The sequence below is a fragment of the Condylura cristata genome, unplaced genomic scaffold (assembly GCF_000260355.1).
Source record: "Condylura cristata isolate star-nosed mole 26May11 unplaced genomic scaffold, ConCri1.0 scaffold00001, whole genome shotgun sequence".
In the NCBI taxonomy this organism is placed as follows: domain Eukaryota; kingdom Metazoa; phylum Chordata; class Mammalia; order Eulipotyphla; family Talpidae; genus Condylura; species Condylura cristata.
This window is the reverse complement of record NW_004567102.1, coordinates 81,358,561-81,375,232: the sequence shown is the minus strand read 5'-3', so window position 1 is coordinate 81,375,232 and position 16,672 is coordinate 81,358,561. Positions and strand designations below refer to the sequence as shown.

Below are 16,672 nucleotides of genomic sequence, written 5' to 3'. Positions count from 1 at the left end.
CCGCCCCTGAGCCTCTGGCCTGTATCTCAGTTCTGTATGCACAAATAAATAAATCTTAAAAAACAAAAAAACAAAAAAAAATCATATTTCTGGGGGAAATATGGCAGAGAGGGAAACTTCTTACAGGACTTAAACAAAATTCATTTTTGTATAATTTTCATTTTTATTAATTCTGGGGCATCAAAACGCTGAACAATGTGTGTACCCTGTGAAGCAAAACTGTCTGGCTCATCCTATAGGAAAACTTTCTGCAAGCATGTATTTCTTAGGAACTGTGAGCATGCAAGAATACGTTTACTCCTATTCACACACTAGCACCTTCACTAGTTACCTCACAGAGGCCAGGGCCCCACAAGTCCTCAGGCCATGAGCAGAATGGATCTAGAGAGAGACACTAAGAAATTCCACTCTAGAGCTGACTCCATCCAATCTTCCTAGAAACCCCCGCCCCGCCCCCCTCCCCCATCCGGCTCCCCAAAATGACCACATGAAGGGAATTCAGAATTGCATCCTAAGAGCCCCAGGCAGCCAGCAACCTGCAGGCTGATAACGCTAAGAGCTACAAGTTCCCCTAAAGCCCAGGGAACTTCAGCCCCACATGGGAAGGAGCCCGAGATCTCTCAAGGCCGTTGAGAGCTAAATTCAGCCCAGGACACCTTGTAATGAGTAACTTTCTGGAATGCTCTACCACTAGAGGGAGGCACAGCGGGGGAGGAGCATAAGCATAAACTCCGCTTAAATCTGCGCCAGCGTCTGGTTTTCCAGCCACCAGTAACCTTGACTCTCTGCCCCACTCCCTGAGCTCAAGAAGCCTGAGTTCAGCTGCGAAAGCCCTTCTCTTACCTCCGACTGGGCACATTCAAATTTGACCAAAATGGCTGCAAGTTCACTTTGGGTGTTTTCGGCCACATTCCGGTAGTGGTTTAATTGCTCTCGAGTGACAGGGATTTCCAAAAGACGCTCGTGAGCTTCCTGGTAAGGTTTCCCCAGAAGACAAAACATAAAGAAAAGTGATAAACAGTCTTTGCTAAAAGCACAACGGTGCAAAGTCAGATGAAGCACAGAAGCATTGTGTTGTGATCTGAACGTGTCAAAAATCACTACCCTGATGAAAGCTTTTGTTCAGGTCATTTTCCTCATTCTCAAGATTCTCAGGGAAGCAGGAGGCGGCCGAAGGAAGGAGGCGCTGGCCGGGGGTTGCTGCTCTGGGCCACCCTCCACCCCCAACTCCAGTGGATCTGACCTCTTCCCAGACATGTGAGTCCACACAGAACTACAAAGAGGGGCGACCTGGCCCTGAATTACAGGGCAGTTTGAACTATTCTTCTGTTTCCAAATCACAAAGCTTATCCGCTCATCTTTGGAAGACTGTTTGGGCTGTTTATCACAGAAATCATGTGCACTAAATATAAGCCGGCCTCCGTCCTAACTCTCCAATGTGCCCTTTCTTCTCACTTCACAACCTCTCCTGGGGCCTTGGAGGTGACTCGGATGGGTGCCTGAGCTCAGAGACAGCGGTGGTGCATGCAGAAGGGCGAGGTAACATGACGTGTGCCCAGAGGCCTTGTCCATCCGGAAGGGAAGAGCCCACAGCTGCTGGGGACAGCTACTGCAGGAACAGGGATCCCGGAGCTGCCAGATCCATCCACCCCTTCAAGACCATATATCCACACTTTCTGAGTAAAATCTCCCAGGTGTGGCGACTTGGCAAGTGTTTGAAAAAGTGTGAGCCAGAGAAACACCTGCAAGTGGATGTGATGACTTTGGCCAGCGGCCTCCCGCCCGGCTCTGTCCTGCTCATCCCTAAGCCCTGCCTCCTTCAAGAGTCGCTCCTGAGCATGGACAGAAAGCCCTACCCACGTGTGAAGTTTCCAGACCTATGGTCCCTTGTGAAAGACACACAAGGATGCAATTCATTGCTGAAGGGCTATAAAAGGGGTCACATAAGGAAAGGCTTCCTGGAATATGTCAGTGGCCTGAGGGAACGGGCCAGTCAAACCTGTTTATGACTCCTCAGCTCTTCAGCTGCTGAGGCTACTGTTTGGAGTAATCATGAGTGCAGAAGTCATCTTACAGTCCTAACACACGTTGTCAAGACAAGTGTGTTTCAATCCACAAACAAAGCCAAACAAAAGCTTTAGTGCACTTAGTAACCGTGGTGGTTGCCAATCTCCACATGGTCAAGAGGATGGCAGAGCTGTCCTCCTGGGGAGAAAGTATAAACCGTTTAACTGTGTCTAATGAAAGAACCACATCCTGTTCAGCCTCTCCCAGTATTGGGAAAGAGCTCCTGCACCGAGCCACCGCGGCTGAGCTTTCTGAAACAGACCAAGACCTGGCTCTGTCAGGGGAGAGGCTGGAACTCCTGTCTGGATAGTATATGACTCTGCAGAATTCATCAGGGAAATATGTTGTTCTGTGGCTGTGATTTCTTTCAATGATTAGTATCATGGTCCAGGAAATGACATAAACATACCTTTGTATCCCCTTATGAAAAAATATTGTGTCTGTTGGAAATAATATTAAAAGTCACATGAAATTGTTCGGAAATGACTTTTGGAAGGAAGGAAGGGAGGAAGGCAGGATGGGAGGAAGGAAGGGAGGGAGGGAGGGGGGAGAGAAAAAGGAAGGAGAGGAGAGGGGAAGGGACCGAGAGCAGGGGAGCACAGGGAGAGGAGGGGAGGAGAGGAGCAGGGAGGCAGAGGCTTCTAGGAGCTTTCAGTCGAATCAAGAAGGCTACCGGCCCTCCCTGGTGGCGCAGCGGGTTAAAGCACAGCACTAAGAAGCTAAAGCCACTTCTGCATGAGTTCGATCCCTACCTGCCCCGGAGGTGACCACATGGCGCGGCAGACCTCTCCTGACCCGCCCGCTGCTCCCCTCAGCAGTGTACTTCGTCGATCTGCCTGTTCTGCTCCCCACTCTGTCTCTGGTGAATCCTCTCATTGCCCCTGCACTTCTGGCCTGTACCCCAGGTCTGTATGCAGAAATAAATAAATTGAATTTAAAAAAAAAAAAAGAATGCTACCAAAAGTCCTATCATCTTCAAATTGAGTCAAAGAAACTACCCCTGAAGATATCACTACCTCTGACAAGGGGGCAGCGCTAATGTTAGAAAGACTGTTGATTATTGAATTTAGAAGCCAGTTGCTAGATCGAAATCATACTTCCAAGTCCAGCAGTCCACAGATACTCCATCAACAAATATTTATTGAAAGCCTTACCCAAGGTCAGGCATTGAACGTCCTGGCTCATAAGAAAAAGCATGTATCAAACAACCACACTGGTGACTGCATAACTACAAACTGAAATAAATGAATGGAAAGAAAGATAAAAAAGAAACTGACTTAAGATGAGGGACGTAGGAAGTAAAGATTTCCCTAAAGAAGGGAAGATTAAATAGGAATTAAATAGGCAAGAAGTACTGAAGCAGGAGCGACACACATCATTAAAAAGCAAAACACGGCCCTCCCTGGTGGCGCAGCGGGTTAAAGCACAGCACTGAGAAGCTAAAGCCACTTCCGCATGAGTTCGATTCCCACCTGCCCCGGAGGTGACCACATGGCGCGGCAGACCTCTCCTGACCGCCCGCTGCTCCCCTCCGCAGTGGACTTCGACAATCTGCCTGTTCTGCTCCCCACTCTGTCTCTGGTGAAGCCTCTCACCGCCCCTGAGCCTCTGGCCTGTACCCCAGTTCTCTATGCACAAATAAATCTTAAAAAAAAAAACACCTGAGCTAAGGTCCTGTGGCAGAAACACACCCTGGGTGATCAGGGATCAAAGAAAAAGCAGAGGATCAGAGACACCATGGGCAGATGACAGCCGTGGCGGCTGTGAGCTTATGGACGTATTTTAGTAGCTGGCAGGACTGGTACGTATAGGACTTTTGCAGAATATTTCTGACTTTTCTTGTGCGTTTTCCCATGTGAAATTTAAAATCAGCTTTTCAAATTCTAAAATAAAATTTTAAAAAATCCCTGGTCTGTTAATGTTATAAAGTTAAGAACTGACATCTTTCAAATGTTAAGTCTTCCAACTAAAATCTTTTCTCCCCCACTGGTCAGGAATTCTCCTATGTCTTAGTAGCTGCAATGTGTCACAGCTTGACTGGACCACAGAGTGCCAGATACCTAGTTAAATATCCTCCGTGTGTCCCGGATGAGTTAACACAGGAGTCAGTATGTCCTCCCCAGTATGGGGGAACTCGTCCGTGGAAGGCCTAGTCAGAACAAAAAGGTTAGACAAAGACATCATTTGCTTCTCTGGCTGAGCATCTTCAAACTGGAACTGCCTTCTGTCTGGCCTCGGCCTCACCCTGGAACTCCCACCGCGGGCTCTCCTGGGTCCTTCTAGCTGCCCATTGCAGACCTTCAGGGGGGCTCAGTCTCCATTACCACAGAAGCCAATTCATCATAAATATCTTTATATATGTTATTTTTAGAAACATACATCTTATAAGGCCTCTTTATTTATAAACTGTAAATAAGGAGAGTCCCAGTGTAGCACAAAATCCATTCCTTCAAGACTCTGCAATAGCTTGATGAGAAAAACAGCCAGCCACAGGGCCTTCCCTGCTGGCCTAACAGGTTAAAGCGCAGCACTGTGAAGCTATCACCATCCACTGCAACACGAGTTCCATCCCTGGCCCCAGAGGTGACCCACAAGGAGCAGCAGGCCTCTCCTGACCGCCCGTTGCTCCCCTCAGCAGTATACTTCGTCAGTCGGCCTGTTCTGCTCCCGACTCTGTCTCTGGTGAATGCTCTCACCGCCCCTGCACCTCTGGCCTGTACCCCAGCTCTGTATGCACAAATCAATCTTTAAAAAAATAACAGCCAGCCACAGCATAAGAGGATGATAGGGACAAGGAAAGACAATGAGAAAGAACACTTCAATTTCTCTGTGGCTGAGGTTTTCCTCTTGGTCCTTCTCTGCCCCCTGGATCCATGCGTGTCCTTCCAGACAGTCTTCAACTTGCTATTTGAGAGCATCATCGGTGCGCCCTGCTTTCTGGGTTTGCTGTGGATTTTCAGAGTCTTGCACTGTGCTCAGAGAGGTGCCTGGGTTGATATTGGTGTGTCGGGGAGTTCTCCTATAACCTCTCACTACTGGGTCCATCCAGCCTGGAAGGTGCCCTCATCTTACCAGTCACCACGCATTTCACCATCATTCTGATCGCCATTATTTCAACTTTGAGGAATCTGTTGAGGTTTTCGTGAATGCTCAGCTTTATGAATGTCCCTTCGAAGGTCACTTCGAGAATAGGTAAAGTTTTTGCCTGTGGGACTTGAAACTCCACAGGTTTCAATACCTTACTCATTATTTCAGTTAGGCCTGTCAGCTTCTCTAATGTCCCTCCAACTCTGTCACGAAGTGAGGGCGGTGAGTTAAAGCCTCCTGTTCATGCTATGATTCTGTCACCAAAGAAAAATGTTAACTGCGGTTATCTTCTAGTTATAAGATTAGATTTTATCTTCTTCTTTGTTATGTATTTCTGTATTTTCCAAATCTTTTCCAATCACCCTGTATTACTTTCATAGCCAGAATAAACAACCCCACCATAAACTTTTTTAAAGGAATTAGGACAAGGATAGATAAACACACAAACCCTGCTATTTGCTGTTTTTAAAAGAGCAGAAGGACAAAGGAACAACCTAGAAGAGTCAGCGTGAGTGGGAGCAGGCCGTTCCTGGGTTTGCTCCTTTTATTAAGCCCTCCTGTCGTTAGCAAAATTTTTAGAAAACTTCTCCACTTCTTCTATAAGTACTGAAAAACCTTAACTTCTCAAAAAAACTAATTTTACCCTATTCAAAATGGCAAGATTAAAAACTGACCCATTTGTCCTCACACAGGGACAATCTAAGTTATTAGGTTATCTCTCAGCTAACCCAGGAAGCAATTTTATATTAATTTAGAAAGCAAACTACATATGATTTGATTCTGCTACTGATATTATTATCATAATGATTGAAATTGCCTCATGGGGCGGCTCATAGTCTTTTCCGAATAAAGATGGTTTCTACTCAATGGCATAAAGAAGAGACACGCTTATTCATAATCCCGCACACAATGGGCCCCATTATCTGACCTGGGGAAATGTCCTAGGCCAGTCTTGCCACTGTGGGATTTAGTTGTCTTATTATCGCATGGACAAAAAAAAAATGAGAAGAAAATCACTGCCTACCTCTGACACACAAAAGCTCCCAAACCCATCCTGACCTGTCCACCCGTTACAGATCGCCCCTTTGTTCCAGCACAAGTCCTCGCTGCGAGCACGCAGCCCCGCCAGGTTTATCCATTATGGAATCAGCCTTCAGTCCCTCTCTTCAGCTCCAGCCTGGCCGAGGGAGCAAGCCTTCAAGACCCTCTGCCCTGGTCTCCAAATTCTTCCCACCAAATAAAGCTGCTTCCCTCCTTGACAGAGCATAAATTAAGTCTTGCAAACTGTAACCTAATCAGTGTTCCAGCAGATTTTGGCCAGTTCATCCATTCTCCCAACTTTGAAAGACGCTCTTCACTCTCCACTTTCCTTTCTCCCCATATCTCTATTTGGTTTCTGGGCTCACTAGGATCTGCAGAGACTATTGTGGGGGGGCGTATAGGGGGTGTGGAATCCAAGAACAAACCTGAATATCTATATCTTGATGATAATGGGGAAAGATTCAGAGGCTGTTTTCTGCATAAAATCAAGTTTAGTGGAAAAGCTGATCTATTATTTTTACACTGATGTCCCATTCCTGTTCTCTCAGGTAACATTCTTAGTCACATAAAAAAGCTTTCTAAATAACAAAAATAATGAACAACCATATACCAGAGACATTTTGTGGGGGTGGAGTGGGGAATGGGGTCAAAAATGGTGGTGGGAGAGAAATGCACGGGATTATGGTGATGGCACAGGGGTGATTTGGTGATGGGAAACCTGCGAGGATTACAATCGAGATGGAAAAAAAATGTACAAAATGATGTAAAAATAAACTTTTGTAATAAAAAAATAAATAAAAAAGAAAAAGAGAAAAAGCTTTCTAACTTTATATGCTTATTAAAAAGAATAAAATATTCCAAAATATTCTTAACATTATTGATCTAGTAAAAGAAATTGAGTCTAATGGCCTTTCGGGTAAGGAGGTGTTGCAGCTAGAAAAACTTAAATGCTATACCTTTTGGGGTTTGTTTCAAGGACTAATCCTGATGTAATTCTGAAATATCAGGATGCTTTAGGATTACATATTTCTATTTATATATATATGTTTATGCACCTATTACATATATAGTTATATATGCTTATACACATATGCATATGTTATTTATAACTTATATTATACGTAAATATATGTAATCCTCATATGTTGCATATAATTTATATTTAGGCTTATGTTATATACATTTAACATATTGTAATAAGTTATATTGTAACATATACTATATATGTTTATACGTAGTAAAATTTATATGCTTATACATATGGTCTATAGAATGGGATACTAGAAAAGAGTTTTTAAAAACCTAATTAATTTGTTTGGAGAAATATAGATCTTGAAATATTCTGTTTTTAAAATAAGTAAACTAGAGAATACAGCTAAGCCATTTATGTTTTAAAAATACATGTTAAAAATAATATTTTTCCATGGGGCTAAGTATGAGTGCAGAAAGTATTTTAAACTATTTTTTAGTGAAGGATTTTCACCAAATTTCAATGCTGATTACTCTGGAGAAGGGAAGGAAGGAGGATAAAGACTCCTTTTGACCACGGGAACTGTTGCTTTATTTCTAATGTTCAAGGTTTTAAAGAAAATGCAACTATAATTTTAATATAAACATTAAATTCTTAACTAAGTAAATAGCAACTGAAAGCATGTCTGAAGGTCCTACCTCTCTGGCTTCTCAGTCTTCACACCCTACATCACTGCGGGTGCATTGCTATGGCTCAGACTTAGACACTGAGGGCCGCAGTGGTCCTCTCTAGCTGCGCTTGAACTTGAACCTGGATGTGCACAGGGTGGCAGAGAAGCAGGAAGAGCCACTGAGTGTCCAGGCCTGCCTTGGCATGCCTTTGCTTTGCAATTACAATGTCCAGATTCATTTGGGACAGGAACGTCACCATTTGAATAAATGGACTATAAATAGTGTTATAGCCGAAATAGTAAATGTCTGCAAAGATTAACACACGAATTTAATGACTTCTGATGCTTTTTATTAACTGTGAAAAGTGTTCTAGTGAACAGAGAATACACGAGAGGGAGAGAACCACATAAATGATTGCTGTGTTGCATGAACTCGCTGCTTTCTCTCCAAAGTGCCCTAGTTCTGCCCAAAGAAAATTAAAGTTTCTAGTTATTTTTCTTTGGTAGAAGGAAGCCATGAGATGCAGCCCACACAAGCTCCCACTAGCAATAAAGGTCCACTAAGTAGAAAAAAGTGGAGATGGTGAGAAACTTTAGCAAAATGTAATCTCTCTTCGCCTTAGAAAGATATAAAAAAATATATATAGTGTGCACCTGAAACTGATGGAATGCCACAAACCAGTGTTGCTTCAGTAAGCTTTTTTCATTTTCAAGAAAGAAAGCATACAACAAACACTGGTAAAATCTATACCCTTGACACAAATTCCTAGTTAATAACAGAGTGGCCAAATCAAAATATTATTTTAAAAAACTATAGGTAATAGAATTTAAATGGTTTGCTTACCAAAAATGTTTAAATAACCTTCTCTTAAGAAAGAAGACAAAGCAAGAGTCACAGTTTTCAGAATTAATTTTTGTCCCTTTTGTTCCCAGAACAAAAATCAGACCTTACTCTGTAGTGCCTGGCAATCCTCATTACTTATCATGGAGCAAGAGAAGTCCTCAGCGCACGGTTTGGACAGGTGAGGGAGGAGACTGAGATTTAGGGAGCCCTTCCTTGGAGGGAAACAGCACAAGGGACTGGAGAGGAGGTCCATGGGTGCGTGGCGGTGGTGTGGGTGGTAACATGCACTGGAAGAGGTGTGAACCTACTTCTCTAAGTCATCACCAGTGTTGTAAACCAAGGTTATCTCAATTTTAAAAAATAATAATTTTTTTAAAGATTTATTTATTTACTTATGCTTGCAGAACTAGGGTACAGGCCAGAGGTGTGGTGGGTGAGAGGATTCACCAGAGACAGTGAGGAGCAGAACAGTCAGATGGACAAAGTACACTGCTGAGGGGAGCAGCTGGCGGGCCAGAAGAGGTCTGCCACGCCATGTGGGTCAGCTCCCTGGCAGAGGATCGAACTCGTGCTGCAGTGGCTTCGGAGAGCTTCATAATGTGATGCTTTAAACCACTGCACCATCAGGAAAAGCCAAAAAAAAAATTGACAATTTTTAAAAGAAAAGTAACACCAACTCACCCACCCACCTCTCCCCACCCCTACCCCGTGCCCTGCACCTAAAGAGCGTCAGAGGCTGGGCCTTGGCAGCGATCTGCAGGCACGGACTTGTCTAGCCTCCATCTTCCTAGCAACCCACTCCCTCTTCCTCACTTGCCCTGGAAGTCTCCCTCAACCTGGCTTTCTGTAGCAGCCAACCAACCACACTCCCCACCCCCCTCTCCTGTGGCCATTCCCTCCTAACCACCCAGCTTCTCCTTCTCCACCCCAACACGATGGGAAGGAATGAATTACATTTTTAATGACACATGCCATGTCTCCCTCAGAGACTGTGGTGTCCAGGAAGTCGCACTTAGCGCCTGCTCAGGGCTTCTCAATGTGGACACTCGGTAATTACTGTAGAATAATAATTACTGTAGAATAAGAGAGTGCGGTGGGGGTGGATGGAGGCTTTTTCTCCTACTGCCCCATCTTCACATTAGACTCACAGTCTTGTCCTCTCTCCTCTGTGAGACCAAACACCCTCTGTCCTAGAGCACTGACTAGTGGTGGGTTGGTACAGGAAGTACACACATCCCGGCCCCCAGACCCTCAAACCCCCACTCCTTCCACCCCCAAACCTCCTATAGCCTGTGTTTCTCTGGTAGCAGTAACAATCCTGACTCTGTCAGTGCTCCCACAACAGAAGCCCAGACAGGAGAAGGGGTCTTCCTTTTTGGTGCCCTGGGTATTCTAATAATGAGTCACCTGCTATACTGTGGAAGAAATATAAACTAAAGTTCCCACCCTTCCACTTGCCCCATAATCTTTAGAGAATCTAGAGTTTAGAGATTAACTCTAACGTCCCTCCAAAATTTCTGACTCCTTTCTTAACCAAGGTCAATACAAGGAAATCAGCAAAGGACAATAAAGAAAATTGGAAAAGAAAAACTAAGAGGGGGCCCTCCCTGGTGGCGCAGCGGGTTAGAGCACTGCACTAAGAAGCTTAAGCCACTTCCGCATGAGTTCAATTCCCGCCTGCCCTGGAGGAGACCACATGGCGCGGCAGACCTCTTCTGACCCACCCACTGCTCCCCTCAGCAGTGTACTTCGTTGATCTGCCTGTTCTGCTCCCCATTCTGTCTCTGGTGAATCCTCTCACCCTCCGCATCTCTGGCCTGTACCCCAGTTCTGTATGAATAAATAAATAAATCTTAAAAAAAAGTTATATTTTAAAAAAAAAAAACTAAGAGGAAGTAAGTGTCGAATACAGTAAGTCCTTACTTAACAGCAAATGGGTTTTGGGAAACTGTGACTTTAAGTGAAACAGTATAACAAAACCAATTTCACCCTAGGCTAAAAAATGTTCATTTCCTATAGCCTATTTCCGGTCACAAAAACATCACCAATCCTCTAGATAAAAATCCCCAATACTTTCAATATTAAGCAATCATTTGTACTAATTCACTCATTTTCCAATCCTCTAATTCCAGTTCAGGGTCACCAGTGGCCAGAGTCCCAGCAGGACAGGCCCTGGTGTCTATTATTCACACAGTGTCCCATGTGTCTACAGCAATGCTGGCCACAGAGTAGGCATGCATGAAATGCACGTGGAATGAAGGCATGGCTCAACTCCAAAGATGTGAGCTGGAGAGCAAAACTTTGAAAACAAGTGTATTGTAGCCTAGGGGCATCCCCACAATGTCTGTTGACTGGGGGGCCATTCAATGTCTGGATGAATGAATGAGTTGATGCATGGAGTATGAATGACTGGATGCATGATGGGTGGGGGATGAAATGGATAAATGACTAGTTGCATGGATGGGTGGATGTGTAGATGGATGGATGGGAGGAAAGGCTTCTTCCTTTCCTGGCACATCTCTGGGATCAGCATATCAAAGATAAAGAAGTCTGGCTGAATTTATTTACTTAATTCTATTGCACGTTATTATTGCTAAACAGTGGTCCGCTGGAACAAGCATCCGTGAAATTCCACTCACTTCTCATAAATAAAAAATAGAAATATGAGTTTTAGAAGCTGTAACTGACAAAAATTTGCCCAAGATGCATAGGGGAGGAAAGACCAAGAATAATTCATGTATATCTTGCTAGATATGGACACAAGTGAAAAACATTTATGAAATACTTACCTTGAGGGAATCAAAATTATAACCCTAAATCCTTGTTAGGGTGAAGGTCTCGTCCTATCTCACTTATAATTTTTCTGTCTCTTGCTCTGAAAATATCTTGGCTAGTGAATTTGCAATCACTTCTTTGACTCATCCTTCTAAGCTTACTGTCACAGCCTGTACAAACTTAATCTCAAGTTTTACATACTAGATGTACTTCATGGGAATTACATTAATCCACTTCTCTACAACTTCAATATCTTTACTCTGTAACCTCGCTGATACGTTACATTAATTCACTCGATAATCAGAAAACATTAAGATGTTTTGTCTTGCCTTGTCCCTGAGTTGTGACTATAATAAATAATTCATTCCCAAAATTAGCATAATGTAGCATTTTTCTCAGAGACTTTTCAAGCAACTATCGGCCTCTTTGTGTTTATATTCATTCTTAAGGTAAATATTATTACCTCACCAGAGAGTAAACTTCATGAAGATATTATTATTATTATTATTATTATTATTATTATTATTATTATTATTATTATTATTATTTATTATTAGCCACCAGGGAGGCAATGTATATTATGTGAGGTCTATAATAAGCATGATTCCACTACAACGTCATTTAATCCTGTGCACGGCTGTTACCAACCCACATTAAATAAAAAAGAAATTTAGTTTTGAAGGATGAGAAATTTACCAGTCTCATAGCTGCATTTTCTGGCTCCTCTCCTCCCCCGCCGCCCTCCACTCTTCCCTGTCCCCCTCTCTCCTCCCCTGCCTGCACTCCTCTCCTAGCTCAGCTCTGACGGCTATCACTCTTGCTCACACACACAGCAACATGGTCTGTTTGGGGGCTTCAATGGGCCTCTCTGAAGCAACATCTAAATTAGGTTCCAGCATTACTTGCTCTTAATGCACCCACACTTAGCCTTCATGCCATGACCAGTAGTAACTATTATTTATTTATATGACTCTTTACTTAATATCCACTTTCCCCACTATAAGACTATGAGATCTACAGAGGCATGAAAAATGCGGTGTCCCTGTGAGTGGGTATCGGTAAATATCTTTAGCGTGAACAATGAGTGAATGGAATACACAATCAGAATACAAACCAAGGCCTCTCACTCCAGAGACCATGCTCTTGGTCATCATGCTATTGTCCCTCATATGCCCAGTTAAATACAGAAACAATCACTCCCCCTTGTATTCCCCCTAAGCTGAATTCTTTTTTTTTTTAAAGATTTATTTATTTATGCACTCAAGAACTGGGGTACAAGCCAGAGGTGCAGGGGGTGAGAGGATTCACCAAGACAGAGTGGGGAGCAGAACAGGAAAAAAGTGACTGAAATACACTGCTGAGGGGAGCAGCGGGCAAGACAGGAGAGGTCTGCTGCGCCATGTGGGTCACCCCCTGGCTGGGAATAGTCTCCTGCGGTGACAGCAGATGCCTGAGCGCTGCACTTTAACCCTTTGGGCCACCAGGGAGGCCCCTAAATTCCTATCTGACCTTCGCTACTGCTGTCTGCAAGTCTGGCTGCTTGATCCTGAGCTGCTTTCCTATAAGTACATTACATTCATAGGATTTTATCTTAAGAGGTTTATAAATCTTTTTCCCAGCACTCTTTGGAAGACACGTTCTGTGCCCCACAAATCCATAAATGCTCTATAGGCAGGATCTATGCAGCTTAGAAGCTAATATTTTAGCTTAATATAAAGTTCTTTGAAGTTGTTGTTTTTTTTTTTAAATCTGTTCATGTTCACAAGATAAACTTCTTGGGCTGGACTCAAAGAAAGACGCAGTAAATTAATTAACTTCAGGTCCTATTTTAAGAAACTAGCAGTTTTCAGCTTTGTATTAGATCTATCATGAGGGGGGATGTTGCAGGCGCCGTGAAAGCTAGTAATGAGGGCAGATCTGAGAACACTGTCACGTATGGGAAAGCTTCTGGGAGGGAAAAAATATCTCTGTTAACAACTAGATGGGACATTTCATTCAGCATTATCCTCTGTGTATTTTTTCACTCTGTGAAGATTCTACAACTCATCCAAATGGGATTTTTCTACTTCATCTATGTGGAAACATTTGATAGATTATTTTAAAGTGAGAGCTTTTCCAGGATGTGATATTTTAGCTCCTAGGCTGAGTGATGTCCCTCAAATATCAGTATGTTGTTTACACAAATTGTTGTTTATTCAAAAATATAAAATAATGGACTTAAAAGTTATCCATCTTCCAAAACAGCTGCTGGGAGAGTAAAAGGCATGAATGGGTGTGCTACATTAGCAGACTATGAGTTTGAGCTGCCACAGCAGAATACCTCAGGTGGGGTCACTTCAACAACAGACATTTCTCTCAGTCTGGAAGTTTGAAGATCCAAAATCATAGTTCCCCTGACTGAGTTCCTGGTGAGGGCTCTCTTCCTGACTTGCAGATGGCCTCATGTGGCCAGAGAGTTCCGGTCTCTCTCCTTCTTCAAAGGACACTATTCCCATCTTGGGCTCCCACCCTCATAACTTCATCTAATCCTAATATCTCCCAGAGGTCCCATCTCCAAACATCATCACACTGAGAATTAAGATTTCAGTATATGACTTTGGAAACCCAACACATGGAAAGACACACATATGCACACACACCAGACAGCAAGTTGACTTGCCTGGAGTGGGAGCAGGTCAATCCAAGTGTAAGCATTTGAGGGAGGTTTAGAGATTAAGAGGTCTGGTCCAGGACCTCCCCGGTGGTGCAGGGGGTTAAGTCTCAGCAGTATGAAGCTGCCCACAGCCACTGCATCATGAGTATGACCCCGGCCAGGGAGCCGACCCACATGGTGCACCAGACTGCAAGCTGAGCTGCATGGAGTGGGAACAGGTTAATGGAAGTGCTGCACTTTAACCCATTATGCCACCAGGGAGGGTCCCAGGAGGTAGTTTTAATCTGGTTAACCTGGAATAAATTCTCCTGCTCTTCCATAACACCAATTACGAGGTAAGCTGGCACCAGGCTGCTGACAGGATGCACTGAGAAGCCACATCTCTCAGACAGAATGACCAAAATGCCCCCAAAATGATTAACCGGAAACATTAGACAGGCTGTAGTTGAGGAACCTACAACTATACCCTTTTTGGATCCAAGGCCCTTATTGCTGCTAGGGCCTGAAATTGTGGTTTTTTCTCTTAAAGCACTCCTTCCCAGCATCCTCATGACTCCCTGAGAGCCCTCCCACCCTCCCAATCCAAAGTAAACTCCACCCTTCACCCCATCAACTCTATTCTCTTACCCTACATTATTTCTTCTTCATAGCTTTTACCATACAATTCATCTACTTCTTCCATCAGAATATAACTTTCATGAGAGTGGGACCTTATTGGGGAAAAGTGCCTGGTTTAGAACAGACCCTCTATTTTGGGTGCTGAAGGAAAGAGTTTGAGCTAACAGATTCGCAGACTCAATAAGCATTTTCCAAGTGGGTGAGTAATACAATGTATGATTCACTAAGCAGAATATTTCTGTTTTATATTTCCTCCCATTTTCTCATTGTTGCTTACCCCAAACATTCACAAGATTTCAACATCAAAACATCTTTTTTAAGTAGCCTTTACTGCTATCCATTTTTTTATCCTGAAATACAAGAAACCTAAAGAAATGGGTCCCTTACAAACCTTTCAATTGTTCCCTTTGCATTAAGGTTCAACTATGATGATCTAGGTGTGTTCGAAAATATATTTCATCAAAGTTAAAAGGGACTGTTCAAGAGGAAAATTATAGGGTAAGCTTATTCAATTAAAAGGAAGTTATTTTACTAGAAGTATAACTCATATATTTATTTGTATAAACAACAATGAAAACATTTTATTCAAGCACTATCTAAAAATACCATTAAAAAAGTTGTCACCAATGAGTTGTTCGCACATCAGTAAGAAAACGAGTGCTAAGGACCACTGCAGCCCTGTCTTTGAACTTCTCTGCCTTAGATCAAAGCCACCAAAGGACTAATTTCAAAGAGAAAGAATTTGGAAGCAAAACAAAGGGAAAAAAAAAAAACCTTGGGTGAAGACCATAGCATAAATAATTCCTAGTGCAGCAAATGCTACTCCCTTCTTCAATTAACATTTCTTAAAGTTGTCCTTGAACATGAGAAAAAAGTCCTTATACTCAGTCAAGTCAGCTTAAATACAACCAAAAGTGTTGTTCAAAATATACTACACACTATATTTGCTAACATTAAGTAGATACACATGATCTTAAAAGTATGCAAAGAAAAAACTGGCTCTCTCTTTGATGTTCAGAAAGTTCTTCTCTCCTACTTGTGATTTAAATGGTTTCCCTTAAAGAAGAAGTAGATACCAGGAGAAACTAAGCTATAGTTAAAAACAAAGTTGGATATGCAAATGAATTATATGACTATCTTTTTAACTTTTTATTATGAAATAATTTTAAGCTTAGAAAAGTTGCAAAATTAAAGCAGTCTCTGTGTAACCTTTATCCAGCTTCCCCTAAAGTTAGTAACTTACATGACTGAGGTATATTTATTAAAACCAGGAAATTAACATTGGTATGAAATTGTTAACTAAATTAGACTTTATTCAAATGTTACCACATTTCCAAAATATACTTTTTCTTCCCCAGGTGTCAATTCAGTTTCCCCTGCTGCATTTACCTGCTTTTCTCCTCCAGTCCTAACCTGAACACTTTTGAAGAGACTAGTCAGCAATTATGCAGAAAATCCTTCAAGATGTTTTTATATGTTTTCTCTTAATTAGATGATCCTTTAATTTTGATAGTATAAAACAAGGGGAAAACAACAAAAATTTTATAATTACTTACCTAGTTCAATCCCTAAACAATAGACTACACACTGTCTATGATTTTTGTCTAGTTGATTGATTCAAAGTCTAAATGTATTTCAGTGAAGGGGGAAAGTTATCCTGTTAACTTTTACAATATTTATCCCAAATATTTTATGCACTTCTCTTCTTTGCAATGACAGCCAAATTTGTACCATTAGCTCTCTTAATTTTTTTCCCTTACCAAGTTTTGTCTGCTTGATCTGTCGAATGCTAACAGTAGTACATTAAAAATATTCCTATCTAGGCCATCCCTGGTGGCGCAGCAGGTTAAAGCACAGCACTGAGAATCTAAAGCCGCTTCCAGCATGAGTTCGATTCCCGCCTGCCCCGGAGGTGACCACATGGCGTGGCAGACCTCTCCTGACCCG

The 16,672-nt window shown here is 42.7% G+C and overlaps 1 protein-coding gene across 1 annotated transcript in view; it reads right to left on the bottom strand.

Annotated features, from left to right (window-relative positions):
* CCDC170 (coiled-coil domain containing 170) overlaps positions 1 to 3,235 on the bottom strand; it is a 51,219-nt gene extending 47,984 nt beyond the window's left edge. Inside the window, exons 1-2 of the mRNA XM_012735112.1 lie at positions 3,222 to 3,235; positions 844 to 1,027 (exon numbers count right to left, since the gene is read on the bottom strand). Of these exons, the coding sequence (XP_012590566.1) occupies positions 844 to 1,027; positions 3,222 to 3,235 (198 nt within the window). The remainder of the gene's footprint in view (positions 1 to 843; positions 1,028 to 3,221) is intronic.
* Positions 3,236 to 16,672: the final 13,437 nt, after the last annotated feature.